This window comes from Artemia franciscana, chromosome 10, assembly GCF_032884065.1.
Source record: "Artemia franciscana chromosome 10, ASM3288406v1, whole genome shotgun sequence".
Lineage (NCBI taxonomy): Eukaryota > Metazoa > Arthropoda > Branchiopoda > Anostraca > Artemiidae > Artemia > Artemia franciscana.
Window position 1 is genome coordinate 26,057,866 of NC_088872.1, and position 18,966 is coordinate 26,076,831.

The window sequence follows — 18,966 nt, forward strand, 5'->3', positions numbered from 1 at the left end:
TCGTATGATGGAAGTATACAGAGAAAACAGGCTGGGACTACGAAGTACGAGCAATTACTTCTCGTGGACTTGATCTGGAACAAAAATTCATAGTACATGATACCAGTTCACCCCTTTCAATCGAGAACGCGTCCGCTAGGCGTACATATAAAGGCTTCGTCATCCGAAGTACCTTTTAAAAACATGGAGTCAAACTCCAAAGCAGAACCAAGAAAATTTGATATGGAAAGAACCATTTATTCTGCCACTGTTTTCGGAACAACATTTGGAATAATAAAAATGACACATTAAAATAATTGATTAACACATGTAACTTATTTCCATAAGTATTACTTATTTAGGCATGCGACTTTTTTAGTTTTATTTTCACATTATCCCTTAAGCCTATGCTAGAAAGCGATGCCAATCACCTTACATTTTAAAAACGTAAATAATTCATAGGCTCTCCTGTGTGAAAACTTAAGACAATGAAATGAACGAAAATGTTCTGATCCACAAGGATTTTTCACAGGATTATAATCTGATAGCCTTTTCTCTTTACTACTTTTATTTGTGTTACTTTTCCGCTGGCACCTCAATTTGACATGCGGGGAGAATTTTCCAGGAGATAATTGTCTGCCGGGAGATTGTCAGGGGGGGATGACTTAGCAGGATATCCGTCGAAACTATTAGTGTACAGGGGTTTATTTCTGAAGAGGCCCGAGGTAAAAAACATAGCAAAAAACAACGAAGAAATGAATGGTTAGAAGCCTTCTGCTAAAGATTTCAACATTTTAAGGAGGATGTTGGCCTAAATGCCTTATTTTGACACTGAACGAGCTTAAAAAAGGAAATACTACCTAAACGTTTTATTTCAAGAAATATAGTCAATATCTTCTTTGTAAAACAGTAAATGGAAGAAGACATGTTGACGCTTGATTTGGGATCTAGTGATACAAAAAATTGAAATGTCTGATTTTCCATTATTTTTCATACGGATGATCACTTGAAAGAAAGCATGTAAATAACATAAAACAAAAAAACATCTACCGTTTCAGCTAACATAAAATCATTTTGACCTGGTTACCATTTTCTTTTTCACAATAAAAGATACCGAATCTGGCATCCGCGTTGCGTAAATGTAATTACTTCAAAAATTAACGCGAATAATCAATTTTACGAGACTTCATTTGTTTATTCTTATACTGAATCACAAAAGAGCTGATTCTGAGTTCCAAAAATGTTTGTTTTGGGGGACCACTGTCTAACTTTGCGGTTCCAATAGCAGAAATCGTGACTGTAATTCAAACAAAATGTAACATGCCTGTCTTTCTTCTTAAAAACATTGGCTGTAGAAGGGCTCGAAAAGAGGTGGATACAGGGTTAAGGACCCATTTGCTTATTTCGCTTCTCCATTAAAAAAATCAAAATTTTTGCTGAGTTCTTGTTTAAATAAAGCGAAATGTCCCACCCTGACCTTTCTAAAAAAAAAAGAAATTGGTTTTCAACTTCTTTGGGAGGCTATAAAGATAGGGGCTTTGAATACATTGGAATGGATGAAGAGTGCACGTAGCTGTATTGTCTTCTGGTGGCTTGCTGCTGCAGTGAGTTGTTAGTAGCAGCGTGAAAAACGAATGGGAGGGGAAGTATTGGAAAAGCTGCAGGCTACCTTGTACCTCCTTATACAGACTAAAAGGGTTTGTGGGACTATTCTGCGAACAAGCTTCAACATGTCTAGTAAAAGTGGATGACAAAAGGGAGGATGACACAAGGACAACGGATCCTCCTTGTGCCTCCAGCTAACTTGAACAAAATCAGGACTTGACTAACTTAGGGAAGTCATTATATGACCCCTCCCCTTTCTAATGAGCATCATGGCAATGAAGTTATCAACCGCTTGACAATCTCAAAAGGTTGTATCACAATAGTATTTTTTTTTTTATCAATGAAACATATTTTCATCTTGGATTTCCAGGATTATTGACTAGCATTAAAAGAAATTATACCCCTCTTAGCTTAGAAGTAGGTTTTCTTCCTTTGGGACGACTTTCTAATCTCACTTCTATGAAAGGAGCAAGGTGTAAGCTCAAATTTCTTTAACAAGCACACAACTGCTATAATTCAGGAGGTGCGTGTGATACCCTTCCTCTGCCATAGTCCCGAACAGAGAAAATACAACAGTATGTAACCATAATCACAAACAAAATAGTATGTGAAAGTAAATGGCAGCATTTTGGGACCAGTGGAAGAATGATCATTTTTTACGTCTCTAAATCTTTTATATAATGTCATAAATTTATTCTTATAATATACTTTGGTCATAACGCTAGACAATCGTTAGAAATATTCAGCAATTTTAGATTTTGACCTAATTCAATTTGGATTCATGTTTACTTGCATGAACGGTGCTTTTGACTGGAAAGCAGATACATGACACAAAGAAACGGAAGCTAAGCGATAGAGCTTAAGAGAATCCTTTCTGATACAGGCATAAAATTCAATTCTATTCAAACTAGACCACAATGCCAACCCAATTTATCTGAGGCACGCAGTCGATGAAAAAAGCACCGGTGTGTGGGACGCTGCCGGTCTGTCTGTATTTAGCCTTAGGTTTTTCAATTGATTTGTTGATTTATTTCTGCTAAGTAAGCTAGCGTGCTAAGTAGCTTTGTCAAAGACTATCGATATTGATTTATAACAAGAAAATGGGAATTATTATTATTTATTAGGGGGTTTTCTCTTCCTCGCGCTCAACTTCAAGAGTATTTTCACACCTACAAACGTATGATCGCTTCCAGATTTTGACCCCGTGCACGCCCCTCTGTAAGCACGAGAATCGATGACTGAGGAGCAGGCCAATATATGGTCAATTTGGGCAGCTGTGGAGCCATCATGTGAGCACTAAGTTATCCTTTGAGAGGGTTTGTGTTGGAACATTGTGTTGATGATGAAAAGGTTATGATATCTCGCGTACTGGAGTAGTCTATCACCATTGGAGCACCGCTGGCCGTATGTGAATGGACCAACAATATTGCGATCATTGGGGTCTGTTGGGTGAACACGGGAGTTCAAGGTCAGAGTAGAAGGAGTCGTTATCAGCATCCGTTGCCACTCTCGTTGGTGCGTAGACAGTAACGATAGAAATGTTGGATAATCTTCCTTTAAGTCGTAGTCTGGCTATTCTCAGGTTCACTGGATTCCATGCAAGAAGAGATTTTTGCGCACGGTGCCCTATCATAAAGCCGAATCCATGGTCACCAGATTTATCATGCGCACCAGTGTTGAGGAATAAGTAAGAGTTGTCGGAGTCACGGACTGGTATGGTCTCTTCAGACACTCCGTTCAATCTTGTCTCCTATAGACAAAGAACGTCTGCTTGGTAACGATTCTCTCCATAGTTATCACTAGCCTTGTTGATTCACGCTTCAAGGATCTCATATTCCAGCTATGGACGCGGAATTCATACTTCTGTAGATTTATTTTTGCCGCGAAGCGCCATCTTTGGCAAAAAAAGAAGAAAAATATTATAGGTCAAACCAATGCAAAAGCAGTAAATTAGGTAAGCAAATAACTTCTTTAAGGTCAGAAACAGATTCTTAGTTTAAATTGGGCCAATTTGGTGAAAGTACGAAAGTGCAAAGTTAATGAATTCCATATTACCATATCTGTTTAAGTAAATTCACAAAGATTTTGGAAGGAATAAAATTAAAGTCTGGTGCGAAATTATACCAAATCTGGATCCAGTATAGTTTTGGACTTTTGGTCCAAATTTTTACAAAAACTCAAAAAGTTTGGGCTGATTCCCCCCTCCATTCGTTACGACGCTCCTGGTCGTTAGAATGGAGATAGGAAGTAGCATCAATTCGCATGTACATGCAATGCAGCTTCTATTGTTCAAATGTTGTCCTAATTAAGACCTCCAAGCTAGGTCTAATTAAAATACTATTGGTTATTTGCAAGTTAGTGCTGTTGTTTTTCTTCCTCTTCCCCTAAAAGAACTGAGTTCTTAGCTTCCTCTGTGTTCCGTTGCACACGAAGATCAAAACTACTTCACTATATTGACATAAACTGTTTTGAAAGGTATGATACCGTGTTTCATTGAGTACAATTAAATAAAAAAACTATTTTTTTTAACTGAAAGTAAGGAGCGATATTAAAACTTAAGACGAACAGAATTTACTCCGTATATGAAAGGGGCTGTTCCCTCTACGACGCCCCAGTCTTTCCGTTGCTAAAGTATTTATTTACATTTTGTTTTAAAATGTAGAGTTGAGAGAAAGAGTCAAACTTTAGCGTAGAGAGCGGGGTGTTGAGTAGGGAACAGCCCCTTTCATATACAAGGTTATTTCAGTTCGTCTTAAGTTTTAATATCGCTCCTTACTTTCAGTTAAAAAAAAACTTTTCTTTGTTTTTTTATTTAATTTCTGAACGTTTTTGAATTAATGCATGCTTTGATTTTGGCTCTCCACACACGAATAATTAAAACAAAATTTGCATATTAATTTATTTTTATGGCTAAATGGCTTCCTCATACTTTTGATCGGACGATTCTGAGAAAAAAAGAGCGGGAGAGTAGGCCAGGTTATCATCCAATTTTTTGGTTATTTAAAAAGGCAACTAGAACTTCTAATTTTTTTACGAACGTTTTTATTAGTAAAAATATACGTAACTTACGAATTAACCTACGTAACGAACTTCTATATTCGTATGTTTTTATTACGTATATGAGGGGGTTCATCCCCTCGTTAATACCTCGCTCTTTGCAGTAAAGCTTAAATTCTGTTCCAATTTCCTTAAGAATGACTGCTAAATCACAAAGGCCGTAGAATAAATAGTTGAAGTTAATAAAATTACTTTAGCGTAAAGAGCGAGATATTAGGAGGAGGTGAACCCTTCATATGCATAATAATTTCTGTTCGTTTTAAGTTTTAATGCTGCTCCTTACTTTCAGTTGAACAAAAATTTTTCATATTTATGTTTTCGTTGTTCTTTAAAAAAAATGCTAAAAAACCTGCGCCTCCTTGACCAAAATTTTCTTCCCCCATGGAAAGTTCCCCCGCATAATCCCCTCCCCTCAACCCCCCCAAGCGTCTGTACACTTCCCAATAACCATTACTATATGTAAACACTGGTCAAAGTTTGTAACTTGCAGCCCCTCCCACGGGGACTGTGGAGCTTGAAACTTCTTCTGTAGGGTTCTCTGAAACGCAGAATCTGATGGTGTGATTTTCGTTAAGATTCTATGACTTTTAAGGGGTGTTTCCCTCTATTTTCTAAGATAAGGCAAATTTTTCCAGGCTCGTAACTTTTGATGGGTAAGTTTAAACTTAATGAAACTTATATATTTAAAATCAGCATTAAAAAAGCAATTCTTTTGATGTAACTATTGTTACAAAATTCCGTTTTTTAGGGTTTCGGTTACTATTGAGCCGGGTCGCTCCTTACTACAGTTCGTTACCACGAACTGTTTGACAACAGGTATCATGAAATCAAAGACACAGAGGGAAGCGAACGCTACCGTTTATTGATAAGCAAGACATTAAAAAGTCAGAAAAGACTCTTGATCCTACAGATTTTAGAGTGCTGTTGCTTGTGTCGTGTTTTCCTCGATTTTACTTTTGTCATTAACTAGTACGTGCCCTCGAGTTGTTTTGAATCGATTTGAAACTCCCTCCTAATATGAAAAATCGGCGTCAGTCCGCGGCTCAACACCGCCCGGAGTAACACACTGAGGCATTGGATCAAGGACAATAGAAAACTATACTTTTTGGCCCCAGGAAAGAATTACAATCGACCTTCCAAAATGTGACATCACATTAATTAATCCAGAACGGGGGTAGTTAGACACTTGCCACTTTTCTGGAACAAACTGGAATCAGCGGCAAAGAAAAAAAAACGAGCGAAAGCGAAGTTACATAGTTCCTCGGCGAGGTTGTTTTTTCATATACTTGTCAAACTCCCCTGCTTCATAGGCTTGAGGAGAAACAAGTTGAATAAGAGCAACAAAGCATAGACATACCAGTTCTCTGCTGAGCTAAAAATGTGATTTTCTTGTCACCAGAGATGTCAGACTTAGCAGATTGGTAAACGAAAAACTGTGCTATTATAAAACAAGAAATGATGCTGTCAGAAAAAATTACACAATGGACCCTTCATCCTCTATTTCATCAATTGACTATCACTCTAGGCTGGTTGCCACTGTCGTGGTGCTTACGAATACTGCACGGTATGTTTTCTTTTTCGAAAATGCAAAACAATTACGGTTTTCAGCTTTTATGTTTGAATTTTTCCAAAATTAGTACTTAAAGTGGGAGAAAGGTGAAAAATCCACTAATATTTGATAAATTTTGTTCTTGTATCGTCAATAAGCAATTTTTTTTAGTTTAAAAATATACATGTATTGGAGTAAAGGACGAGTTTTGCTTGAGTAAAGGAAGATTTTTAGTTTGAGTTAAAAGAAAACAACAACTTCAAAACAGATTTTATTTCTTATTAGTCTTTTTAGCAAGATTTTTACAATCATTTGAGCCACGGAGAAGGAGAGAGAGAGAAAGAGGAAGAGTACCCCAAATTTCAAGATCTAATACTAGACTTTGTACCTACTATGACAAGCAGACTAAAACAGATATTTATAAACTTCCAAAAGCATCTACAAAGATAGGTAGAACCAACCTTTCTAGCTCATCGAGTAATTCATGGATAAAAATCTATATAATACATAAACTTAAAAACAAAACCAAAAAACGACGTACACGTTTCAGTAGAAACAAAATCAACGTGAAAACTATTTATTAAAACATGTCAAAAGCATACAACTCTTAATTTATGACTAGCCAATAGGTGCATTGAGTACATAATGTCTATACTAAAATAATAGTGCAAACTATAACCAATAAAGGAGCTTTTTAAGATTCCGGCATGTAGTTTAGCAAGATATTTTGCAAATCAGTAAGAAAGCCCAAGAAATAAAGTTTCTTATTATAATATACCAAAGAAACTCCAGAACTTGGTTCTTTCTTTAATTTTCATTAATTTGAAAATAATTTACCAAGATCTGCACACCTAGCGTAAAAAAACTTAAAAAATTTACATATTTATTCCTATAAAGTAATCTATATTTTAACATGTTGCAAGTCAATCTTTGCAACAAAAGACTCGACGAAACCATACTAGCTCAATTTTTAACACAAACAAGCACTGTTTGTTTAAGTTACACCAAAAGATATATTAATGACCTTAATAAAAGCAAGGGTTCTAGTCATATTTAAAGTAATAGCTAATTTTTTTGTACTTGGCTTGAATTCACTGTCCATGCAAAGGACGGTGATATACTTTGCACCGTCCATGCATATACTTTTCTTACTTTTCAAGGCAAGGGGTAACTTTTTAAAGAAAAAAAAATATTTTGTCCAGAAAAGTCTTACATATTCCAAAATATTACATAACTTTACAATTTTGGGTCATTGAAAGAGGGGGGAGTTTATATCACTACGATACAGTCAATTATTTCTACAATTAATAAAAAGTGTCTAGTTTTTTTTAAGATCGTGCTCAAAAGAGGGATGGCTAGTGGTGGAATTAAAACGGAGAAAAAAAAACCCAATTCTTAAGAATTGAAACAGTTGCCATATTAAATGCCAAACAAGGGAATGGTATTTATTTCAGCTTCACAGACTAAAAAAGGTACAATGTTTAATTTATTAAAAAAAAATGACCCATGTAAATGTTCTTGATGTCATTAAAGCACTATATTTTTTCTGAAAACATACTTCCGAAATATATTAAACAATTTCTAGTTTCCAGATTCAACATATGAACCAAAATTTATATTTTAAAACCATTTCAAAATTCATTGAATATAGCATGTATTATAGCAAGAACAAATCAGCCCGATACTAAAGTTTACTGCAGCAATCTTTCTTTTCTAAATGAGGATTCACAAAGAAATAGCTGCCCTTTTGTTTGGGGAAAAAGAAGAAAAGATAAATTCAAAGATAAAAGATTACGTAGGTCACTATGGCAAGGTGTTGTCTGATATGCCAGCATCAAAAGCGTAATCAGCTTTATTGTGCATTATTAGTTTATCATCAGCGAAGTAGAAACTGTCAGATCTCGTTTCATATGGGTGCTTAATCATTTCGTCAACTGAAAGATGAAAGAATTAATTTGAACTATGGCATAGCTAGAAGCGTTGAGGATGTGCAGACCAAAGGCGACCAAAGGAGTTATCAAAAATGGCAACTAAATTAGAGCTCATTGAATGTTTTCTCTACAAAGAAATATAATTACTATTTGTTTGGAAAACCATCACATAAATCAATGAAAAAGAAGGATCATAAACGAAAGAAATAGTAAAAGTAAAGCCATTAAAAGCAAAGTAAACAATTGATAGTATAGCCAGCATTTCGAAAAAATGGGGGTCTTTACCAAGATCGAACTTTAAGAATAAATTTCAACACTTAAAACTCAACACAGATCTTGGTCAATTATTAGGGAATCACCAAAGTCCAAGGAAGGATATCAATATTTAAAAGAGTATTATATACAACGGCTTGCTTTTTTTTATGGAAACAATGAGTTCTGAAATGCTGGGACTTCAGACAAAATATTAACTGCTGGCCTAAGAAGGGGAACGAAGAAGGAGATACTTCGCAAAGTGGAAGAAGACTGATCGGAGTTTTAAATATATTAAAATTTGAAAGAATTTACCAAAATAGTACTATAAATAAATAGCATGGTAACGCAACGGAGTTAAAAAGTTTCAAAAGAAGACACCAGCTGTAACATAGCTTATTTACATAGCGACAAAGGATACATAAGAAAAACGAAACCGACGTTCGATAAGAGCTAATAAGAGTTACCATGCATGCTCTTTTGAAGGTCTGAGTAGAAGGTCAAGGTAAGTTAAATCATCAACTGGCTTGATCCATCCGAGCCCAAGAGAAATCTATTCTGATGGAGCTTGCTTCTAGTTAAAGAATACACATTTTGGCATTTTTGGCATTAAATCCAAGTAAAAACTATGCACATTTGGATGGTGGCGATGCAAAAAGTCTCGCTAATGGGCTGGATATTGCGACGGAATACAGAATGTCTTCTGCATAACAGGCATGCAACAAATTCAGACCCATAAGAATGAAGGATGCGGGAACAGCAGAATGCTCATCAAGAACTCCGTAGTTCAAAAGTGAAGGGCATGAAACTGCCCCTTTATGGGTACCTTTCTCAGCCTCAATAAGGGGGCGTCAGCCATACTCTTCTTAACTTCTGCTCGTTTTGAGTTTGACTCGGTTATTTATTATAATTTCTGTTCGTTTTGGGATTTCGTTTATTTAATGATAGTAGTTTGTGGTAGTTTTACGCTTGGAAAATTATTTGACTTTATTTCAGCTCATCTTTGGTTTAATTTAGCTTTTTACTTTTCTTTGAAAACCTTCTTTTCCGGAATTTTTTTCTTAATTAATAGTAATAATACTATATAGGCATATGGAGCCGTCCACTTGATCGATCTTCTCGTTACCCAACATTATCTTTTCACCTTCGCTTACTCCTTGTCTTAGCGACTTAGTCTTCTTAACATTAATTTACACACCTCTCCCTGCACCCTGAACTAGCAAACCCTCTAAAAGTTCATTCATATTAGTAACATTTTCATCTAAGATGCTTAAATCATCAGCATAATATAAGTCTAGGAGAGTTTTACTTCCCCATTTGATTCCGTATTCGTCTATTACCTTTGATGTACTCCTTAGGATAAAGTTCATCAAAATGATCCATACAAATGGGAATAGAACCCAACCCTGCTTAGCTCAAGATTTGATACGAAACCAGTTACTAACCTCATTTCCTACCTTAACCGCAGCAATTTTATTCTCGTACATAGCACTAATCACTTCAATGTATTTATCTGGTGTACCATAAAAGGATAAGACCTTCGCTTAAACTCTTCTATCGGCTGAATCAAACGCTTGCTCATAATCTATAAAACTGAGGACTAAAGGCATTTGATAGCTCAGACACTTCTCAATTATTAACCTTAAAGTGAAAATGTGGTCGTTGCATTCTCTATCCTTCTTAAAATCACACCGTTCTTCTCTTAAAACTTTATCTACCACATATCAAAGTCTTAAAAGTATCATTATACTAAGAAATTTCCTTCCTACAGAAACCAGGTTAATGCCTCTATAATTACCACACTCATTCTTATCCCCTTTCTTATGGAGGGGTTTAATTAGAGTTTTCCCAAAAATTTCTAAGCACTTCCCTTTTTTCATAAATCATGTTCGTATTCTTCAGTAACTTATCTCTAACCTCATAACCAGCATATTTAAAAATTAATTTACCACACTATTAGCACCTGAGGTCTCATTGTTTTTTATTCCTTTTAGTACTGTCACTAATTCTTGCTCACAAAACGAATCTCTCTTTACATTCAAAGTGTCACAAACTTTTTCATTCTTTTCTATATTCCTTTCTGTAACTCTATCACGGTTTAGTCCATTTTCAAAGTGTTCTGCCCACATCTCTTTAATTCTTCCCTTATCAGTAATTGTGGCTCCGTTACTATATTTAGCGGGGACAAGTCCAGATTGACAATTCCCTCTCAATTTATTAACAAACCAGTACAATACTTAATATTATGCCCCATGACTGCATCTTTCAGATCTTCGGCAATTCTATTCATGGGCTCCACTCCAGATCTTCTTAATTAATATTTTAATGCTTTCTCCACTGTCTTTACATTTTTCTTATTTTCATATGATCTATCACTCAAATACTGTAATTCCTGTACAAGCCCCTCCTCCTCCCTATTAAACATAAAAAAAATGTCCGCTAATATTCATATGCTATTTTGGTCTCTCTCTCACCGAGGGAGGAAGAGACAGAAGTCCTCCCTTGTTTCCAAACCCAGCTGGTGACCTAGAAAGCCTTTTCATGGATTTAATTCAATCATTTTAACTCTTATAAGTGAACCAGGACTTTAAATTTTCAGCAGAATCAGCCCTTTCTTAAGTTTCTACGACCATCCCTTCTATACGAATTGGACAGGAGAAAAAAAAAATACATAGGGACAACATCGTTCTTTGCTAACAGCCCCCAACTGGGGACACTCGGAACCTTCAATATGAAATGAATCCCTTTTTATATTACTTATCATTAAACAAAAATCACCGCTCTGTTCGATCACTATACTCCACTCAGAACGTGGCCTCGATCGCCTTCTGTCATAGAATATCATTATATACTTTAATTAACCTGGTCAAAAAAGAAAAAAAGTTTTAACACTCACTTAAATCAGGAGAGAGACTAGGAAATTCATATATGTGTTCGCACGAATTCTTACTATTTGCCATACAGTATCCAAAATCGAAATCGAACGTCTTCAGGTGTATATCTTTAAAGAAATGTCTCTCAATCATTCGGAACTTCTGAATTGGTTTACTTCCGACTTGAAAATCAACCCTTAAATGATTATAATAACTAAATGAAAAAAAACAAAAACAACAACGACAAGTAGTTTAATAAAACGGTAGTATTAAAATCAAGCAATAAGTAATAATAAAAAAAAGCGGTATTTGAGATATCTGAAGGTACGGGTATTTCGTTCTTGGAAGAATTTACTCCCCTCCGCATAAGAAGGGGAGGAGGAAAACAGAACATACTAGAATACTTGGGAGAAAAATGACTAAAGAGCGGTTCGCAACTAGATGAAAGCAGAACACTTAAACGGGCGGGGTAGAAGACTATTTCCCTGTGCGCCATACTCAGGCGACACAGGAGTGCATAAATGTTGGAGTAATAACGGGAGATGGAGCTATTTCAATTTCACACTGGTTTATCATTTCTTTCTCAAAAATATGGCCTTTTTCTTTCGGTAGACAATACTTATAGTACAGAGCGTGATAAGAATTATTCAGTTATAAATGTTTCACTTTGTTATCAGAAAATGAAATGCTTATTATAGTCACTAGGTTGGTGACTTTTTCGGATACCCCTACCCCTGACATTATTCTAAAGCCTTTTAATCGATTGTAAAGATATGTTCTTAATACAGCTTGTTATCTTCCCACTTAGGATATTATTTTATAGGTTCTAGTAATTAGACTGATTCATGCCACACAGACTCATGTGCTTGTCTATTTGATGTGTCATGGTGTCCAGAGCCCTTCCATCTTAGTTTATAACTTACATTTTAATCATCGTATTTCCTCCTCATTCACACATTTTAAATATTATACATTAAAAAATGCATAAAGATGCCGTTATATACCTGATTAGCCAAGAGTTACTTTCTTTTTTAATCTTACAATTAGTTACCTACGCCTGAAATGATCAGCTAAGAAAAAATAAAAGAGCATTTACAGTTTTTGGTTGTAATGCAGTAATCCTGTAACTGAGAAGTTCAGAATGTTTTTTCTTCTTTTTTGAGTCTAATAATAGATTTTAAATTTGGAGCATTTATTTCAGTACGGAAGTTAGTCAAATTGTTTTTTTTTTTCTTTTCTTGGCACATTTGTTAGATGGCTGAGACAGTTTTTCCATTTCGCGATACCGATGTTTGCCTTGGTAAAATTTAATTGAAGGCTATTTAAGTTGAATTACTTCTTATTCAGTACTAAAAGACCAAACTGTTTCTGCTGTTTTCATCCTCAATTTAAAGAAAATTTCCTTGTGAACACATATAGCCTATTCACTGTGATATTTATCATTAAAATATCAGTTCATCAGCGATATTTATCACTAAAATATCAATACTTAAAAAGTCGAGTTAAACGACCTCTTCTGTCCTCCGCATACCGTTCCAAGCTAGGTCCATTTAAGTAGCTCTCGGTGAAAAATTAACAAAATATAAATTACTTATGACTAGTACAAGCATTAGTTTTTTCAACTATTGCAGTGACTTTTTCAAACTATAATACTAGATTTGCATTGGATTGGCTTTAATGATGAAAGAATTGTGAGGACAATACTTTGGTTTTGTTTCTACCCAATCCATTAAGCGCTGTAAATGTTAACCCCTTAGAAAAATTAAATAAACATATCCTAAGAGGAATTTTTGCCTTTTGAATAAAATATTTTCCCGTTCCATTAAGACAGACTTAAACTCACTGTTTTTGCCTAAGACCAGCTTTATTCTCTAGCGCTTGAAACTCTATCATTGCTGTTACTTTTAAAATGCAGTTGATACTATATTAATTTAGGACAAAACATAAACATAAGACTAATTTTCGCTCGTCTTAGGATTTGATTTAGCTCTTAACTTTTCTTAAAAAAAACTTCTTTTTCTAGGTAGATTAATTGTGACAATCTGTTCGAAAAAAATAACCTTCTGGTTAACTAAAGTCTCAATTATCCTACGATTTGGAAGGCATTGCAATCGCAAATATCCTGTAATAGCAAAAATAGCCCAAAATGCACGCGAAATTAGTCTAAATACGTCATAATTACATTACATTTTTATTATTACATCATTACTATTCACAATCTTATTCTGTTCTTGGATTATTAAAAAATCGCTTCCCATCATGACTTATAAATCACGCGTTTGCAAATCGGGAACATGTTATACAGTATTTTTATTGTTCATCTGCATAATTTTTAAAACTGAAACTAATTTAAGATTTATTGGGCCGCTGCGGATAATACGAAAACTAAAAAATTCACCACGGAATAACCTGAGTTACTCCAATTCAGATAAAATAGAAGCCTTGAAAAAGAAAAAAAGGAAAAAAAAACGCAATATACCACTATTGTATTCTAGTAAGACTTACGTTGCCCCGATCTGTCGCAGCATCAAGAACCTCGGAGTAAAATGGTATCTCACAAATCTTCCACTATATGGGTCTTCCGTATCTGAATCATCTTCACTAGAAATAGAATCTGAAAACCATAAAAAAGAAAAGTGACCAAAAAAGAATACCAAGTGTTGTATTTTATGTCAGGAAATATTATTACCTAACTAGGATTTAACGATTAGATTTGAACAATTGGTTAGGGCTGATACTCGGTCAATACAACATCCGTTTACTCTCCAGAGCCACTTTTTTGGTTGTAAATAAGCTCCATCACAACAACTGAAAGTTGGTTTTTCATTAAATGATACGGAATAGGCTAGCTATTGACTCTCCCACGATGAAATGATAATTGTAATGTAGTGAATGATGATTATGCCCAAGGTAATCCAACACACAGCTGTGAATTTAGGAATACTAAAAATACAGGATGGCCCACTCCCAAAATAATACACCCTGATCTCCGATACATTTCATTTCACAGTTTCGATTTAGGATTGAATGAAACCGTGGTCACAGGTCGTTCGTTGTGTTTAAATTGTACTATTACATTTAAAAATCCTTGGGGTCTTCTTCTGCATCCTGAAGTAAATATTTGAGATGACTCCAGTTCGGCTCCGTGCATTTTCTCTTAGCCACTTAATCTGCTCACATAAAAAGTAGTTTCTTTTTACATGGTTTTCGTTTTGAAGTGTTTCGACTTAGTTGACGTCATTTTTGACGGCTATGCCAGTGGGCCGATAATCAAATATCACGCCCATCTGAAGCTAACGAAAGGAAAACGGCACCTTACCGTTAGTTTTGCTTCAACGAAGATTGCTCGGAAGAAAGGCGAATTTCTCACCAAGTTATCTAAGAAGTCAAATGTAATTAAGGTTGCAGCAGGGAAATTTGTGGAAGAAGGTTGTCAAGTACAAGTGGCTAAAGGCGATACAGCTATTTTTATAAGAAAATACTGCAAACGCTTCAACCGAGCAGAAAAAGACCTGATTGATTGCAAGTGACACGGACTCGTTGGCCATGCTGATACACTATGTAATACCCGAGCAAGTAACTCTTTATTTCCAGGCTGGAGTTCCTGCTGACTCTGTGAAACGTTTGGCGTTTTTTACTAGTAAAAAAGCTATCCATCCAAAGGTGACAAAGTCAGTGTTGTTCGTGCATACCTTCTTAGGCTGTGGCACCACTTTGCGATTGCGAGATATCGGTAAAGCTTCAGTACTGAACGCTACAGCTGACACTAATTCTTTTTCAAGGCTAGTTAGATATTTTATTGCGCTACGACGAACAAGGATGAATCTACTGCAGCAGGCGAAGATCTGTTCTAAGACTGTTCACAGGTAAGTCAAAAACATTATTGTCTAAACTTCACCACCTTCCTCTCATGTTGAGAGCAGCAAATTCATTTAAAAATTTCTGTCACAATATGGTTGGCGAATTTGAATTTTACGGCACAAATAGCACTAGTATATATATATATATATATATATATATATATATATATATATATATATATATATATATATATATATATATATATATATATATATATCTCGAAAGAACTTGACTTTCACGTCAAAGATAATCCATTGTACAAAATACATAAAAAAGATGAGTCAAAACTTAGTTAAGAAGTCAAAATAAAAAATAAATAGATGACAATAAAATTAATGAATAGTTTTCCAGGTTATTATACAACTCAACAAAACTCGGAACAAAACTCTTCCGATATCTTTCATGTTTAGCGGGATGGGGCCATTTTGGGATTTTATACGGGACGGTCTGTTGCGGGCCGGAGGGTAGGTTTTGGGGATGATGAAACGTAATCGGAGAAGAGACAGGGTCTTGTTACCAAAACGAGGGTAGAGGAAGTTCCTTTTCTTAGCTTGAGCTTACCTTTGAGCTAGATAATGATATGACACCTTCCCTTTCACCATTTATGATTCTAAGTGCTCGTATTTTCAATCATATAAATAAGCTCTGAAGAAAGACCGAAATGCCATACTGGACAAGCTAAGTCCATCATTGGCCGAATAAAAGAACAATGAAGTTGGAGAAGATCTTTGGGGGAGGGGAGGGAAAGAAAATTTTATCAATGTTTTAGAAGGGAAACCGAAGGGAAAGCTTGTTTGAGGATGTTTAGAACATGGGCATCTCACTTCTAGTCAGCAGTAATTGTCACCCCAAGTAGTTCAATGGATGTGACAGAGATTTTGGGAGGAACAGGGTTTGTGAAAGAAGGGAGTAAATTAATTGTCATTACTGACAATTTATTAGCGTTAACTTTCATCTTCGACAAAGAAGCCTCCTTTGTGACATCGTCAAGTAATGTCGTAATTGAGCTTTTAATATTTCGTCGACAAACCTCAAGTGCATACAGGTCGTCCACATACTTCCATCGCTCTGTATGGTCAGTGTTGAGGCTATTAACCATTATAAGGGATAAAATGGGACCTATCAGGGTTCCCTGGAGGAACCCACAAAAGATAGGAAGGGGATCGGTATAAAAATTTCCATATTTAAGCGGTTGAGAATGATTTGTTAAAAAAGAGGCGACAATTTTAACTAGAAAGGGACTCACTTGAAACTCCGTCAGCAGCTTATTTACAAGGATACTGTTGTCAATTAGTTCGAACGCTTTCTAGAGATCAATTAATAAAATATTCAACCAAGTATCAGGGTTTCCAATGTTTTTAAGAATGGTGTCAAGAACACTAACAAGATAGTGTAAAGTAAATGTCTCCTTCAGGTTTCCAAACTGTTGTAAGTCAATAAGTTCAAGAATCTCTGCCTTCAACCAATTAGCTGGGGAACCCTCGTGCATTTTTGAGAAAAATGGGTTCAAGATGATTGGTCGTATTCCAATAAAATCGTTCAGGCCTCCCTTCTTTCGGATTGGAGTAATATAGCCCTTCCAGCACGGCGGGTAAAATCCAGAATTACTAAAATTATGAAAAATACTAACAAGGGGTGTTGATAGTTCATCAGGGAATACCTTAATTAAACCAATTGCGATATTAATGGGACAAATACTAGTTTCTTTTCAGTTTCTGCATTATTTCTATTATTTGCTTCTTCGAAATTTCCAGGATTTTATCTTTTGGAGTTTCAGGGATTAGATAGTTTTCCGAGGGAGGAGAGAACGTGTGCATTATGCTAACTAGGTGTTTATTAAGCTCAGTATGCCTAGTTTTGTCCATTTTGAAAGCTTTCCGCCTATGTCTACTCCTGCTAAGTACCATGAACTGCGTGTTTACTTTCTAGTGACGACACGTATGTGCTAAGTAACAGCTCCGGCGATGGAGACTTTAGTAGACCGGATATGTACCAATCATGACTGATGCAGTTTCCTGCTTTTGAATAACTTCTCAAACTTTTTTTTTATTCCTATACACACAGTATGTATATACACACGTGTACATGTATACACACGGCGCCAGGTACTTAAAGGTAAATGATATGCCGCTAATCATTTACCTCGTTCCGAAACCTCGAGATTTAATTGTCTGCTGAACCTCCTTTTAAAGGAGTCAACACTGGGATTTACATAGATAATATCCCCAGGATGATCGTTCCAGATGTAATTGCAACGCCAGATGAAGCTGTTCCTCAAGTACTCGGTTCTTGGCGCGTCTTCCTTTATATAATTGGACCGAAATGTGTGCCTTTGCGTCTGCTTTTACGGCTGGACAAAGGGAGGGGGGCACAATGCGAGAGAGTACGTTTGAGGGAGGCAAATTCGAATGCTTGTAGAAAAATTGCTGCAACAGTAAAGGCGGACATGACAGCCTCCAATACACTTGAAAAAGAAAAAAAAAGACAGTGCCTTTTGGCAGCATTGTTTGTAGCCACTCCCATGGGACCAGCCTGATCCTTGACGTTTCTTTGGACCAGTGTGATCTAATTGACGATGACCCATGTGATCGAGTCAAATTCTGCATTTTATTTAATAGCCTAGTAATCAATAACAAAGTTGTGATTGTTTTAGAATCCTAGCAATCGAAAATGAAGATTTGATTAAAGTGCTCCTGTTTGTTTCTTTTGTTTCACTTTTCATGTTTTTATATAATAATAACGAATTTACCAAATCCAAGAACAAAGCTCAGGATTGCAATCTTGTAACAACCTTATCCCCCGTCTTGCCCAGCGCTAAAGACTCAGGGTGGCAGTGAAAATAAGAGTAGCAAAGTCAAGATATACGGCGAAAAGAATTTGGTGAAAACTTTATGTTTATATTTTCATAGTATAGTCCTACAAAAAGAAAAGACTTTCAGCATAAAAACATCGCTGTAAGAAAAATTACCTAACCTTCACCACCTCTGAAAGCGGTTGATATAAATAGAAAAGCCCAATATTAGTTTATTTTCGAGTTCATGGGCCTGAAATCGAAAAAATGCACCGTTAAAATCAAAAGTATAACATTAGCAAAAAAGGTACTTTTTGTCCCCTCTTACCTTGTTTAAGGTAGGAACATGCCACTTAATGATGGAATTTTTGAAATCTTTTGTTGATTCCTATCTTCCCATGCTTAAATTAGTAGAAAACGAATTTAAGCGGAGAAACCACTTCAAGCGGCAAAATTCGGATTCTTCACCTGTTTCATCTAGCTTACGGTAGAAATACTACTACTAATAATAATAAACTCACTGCAACACCAGGCCGCCTGACGCCAGCACAGCAACGCACGCTCCTCCTCCATACCAATCTATTCAAAGCTTCCCTCTTTGCACCTTCCTAATAAGTTCCAATCCCTTTAAATTCTTGCTTCCAAACTCTTTCACTCCATTTGGTGACAACCTGCTGTTCGCTGGGCCCAAGACGTATGGCCAGAAAGGACGATCGTTGGCAATCTGTCAAGTTTCACCCAAAGAACATGTCCTAGCCATCGCAACCTTTCTGTCATTACTATACTACTTATGATGAAGGATTGGCTAGACTTGAACTCACTACATTGGAATCACGACGTCACTTCCTTACCATGAACTTTGGGCACAAGTGCCTTAGTTCTGACTATCATCGATGTCTTCTTCCCCCCTTCAAAGAAAACCCCCCAATCCTTCCCAATACAAGACTTAATGCTCGTAGAGCTCCAAATACCCAACTTGACTTGTGTCCCCAAATGTTGACAATGAGGTACAAAAACTCTTTCTTTCCCTATTTTGTTTCGCATTTTAATAATTAATTTAACTTTGTA

The 18,966-nt window shown here is 35.9% G+C and overlaps 3 protein-coding genes across 4 annotated transcripts in view; 1 reads left to right on the forward strand and 2 right to left on the reverse strand.

The window, feature by feature from the left end:
- LOC136031983 (transmembrane GTPase Marf-like) overlaps window positions 1-18,966 on the forward strand; it is a 503,142-nt gene that overhangs the window by 393,611 nt on the left and 90,565 nt on the right. The window lies entirely within an intron of this gene.
- LOC136032426 (uncharacterized) lies at window positions 3,017-7,325 on the reverse strand. The gene is made up of 2 exons (XM_065712736.1): window positions 7,194-7,325; window positions 3,017-3,334 (listed from the first exon to the last, which is right to left on the reverse strand). Exons 1-2 carry the CDS (start codon window positions 7,323-7,325, stop codon window positions 3,017-3,019), a joined length of 450 nt encoding a protein of 149 aa, XP_065568808.1.
- Window positions 6,752-18,966, reverse strand: part of LOC136031982 (protein unc-119 homolog B-A-like) — a 50,035-nt gene continuing 37,820 nt past the window's right edge. For both annotated transcript variants that reach the window (XM_065712041.1, XM_065712042.1), the window contains exons 4-6: window positions 13,752-13,860; window positions 11,270-11,442; window positions 6,752-8,124 (exon numbers count right to left, since the gene is read on the reverse strand). In XM_065712041.1, coding sequence (XP_065568113.1) covers window positions 7,994-8,124; window positions 11,270-11,442; window positions 13,752-13,860 — 413 coding nt within the window. In that variant the 3' untranslated portion in view covers window positions 6,752-7,993. The remainder of the gene's footprint in view (window positions 8,125-11,269; window positions 11,443-13,751; window positions 13,861-18,966) is intronic.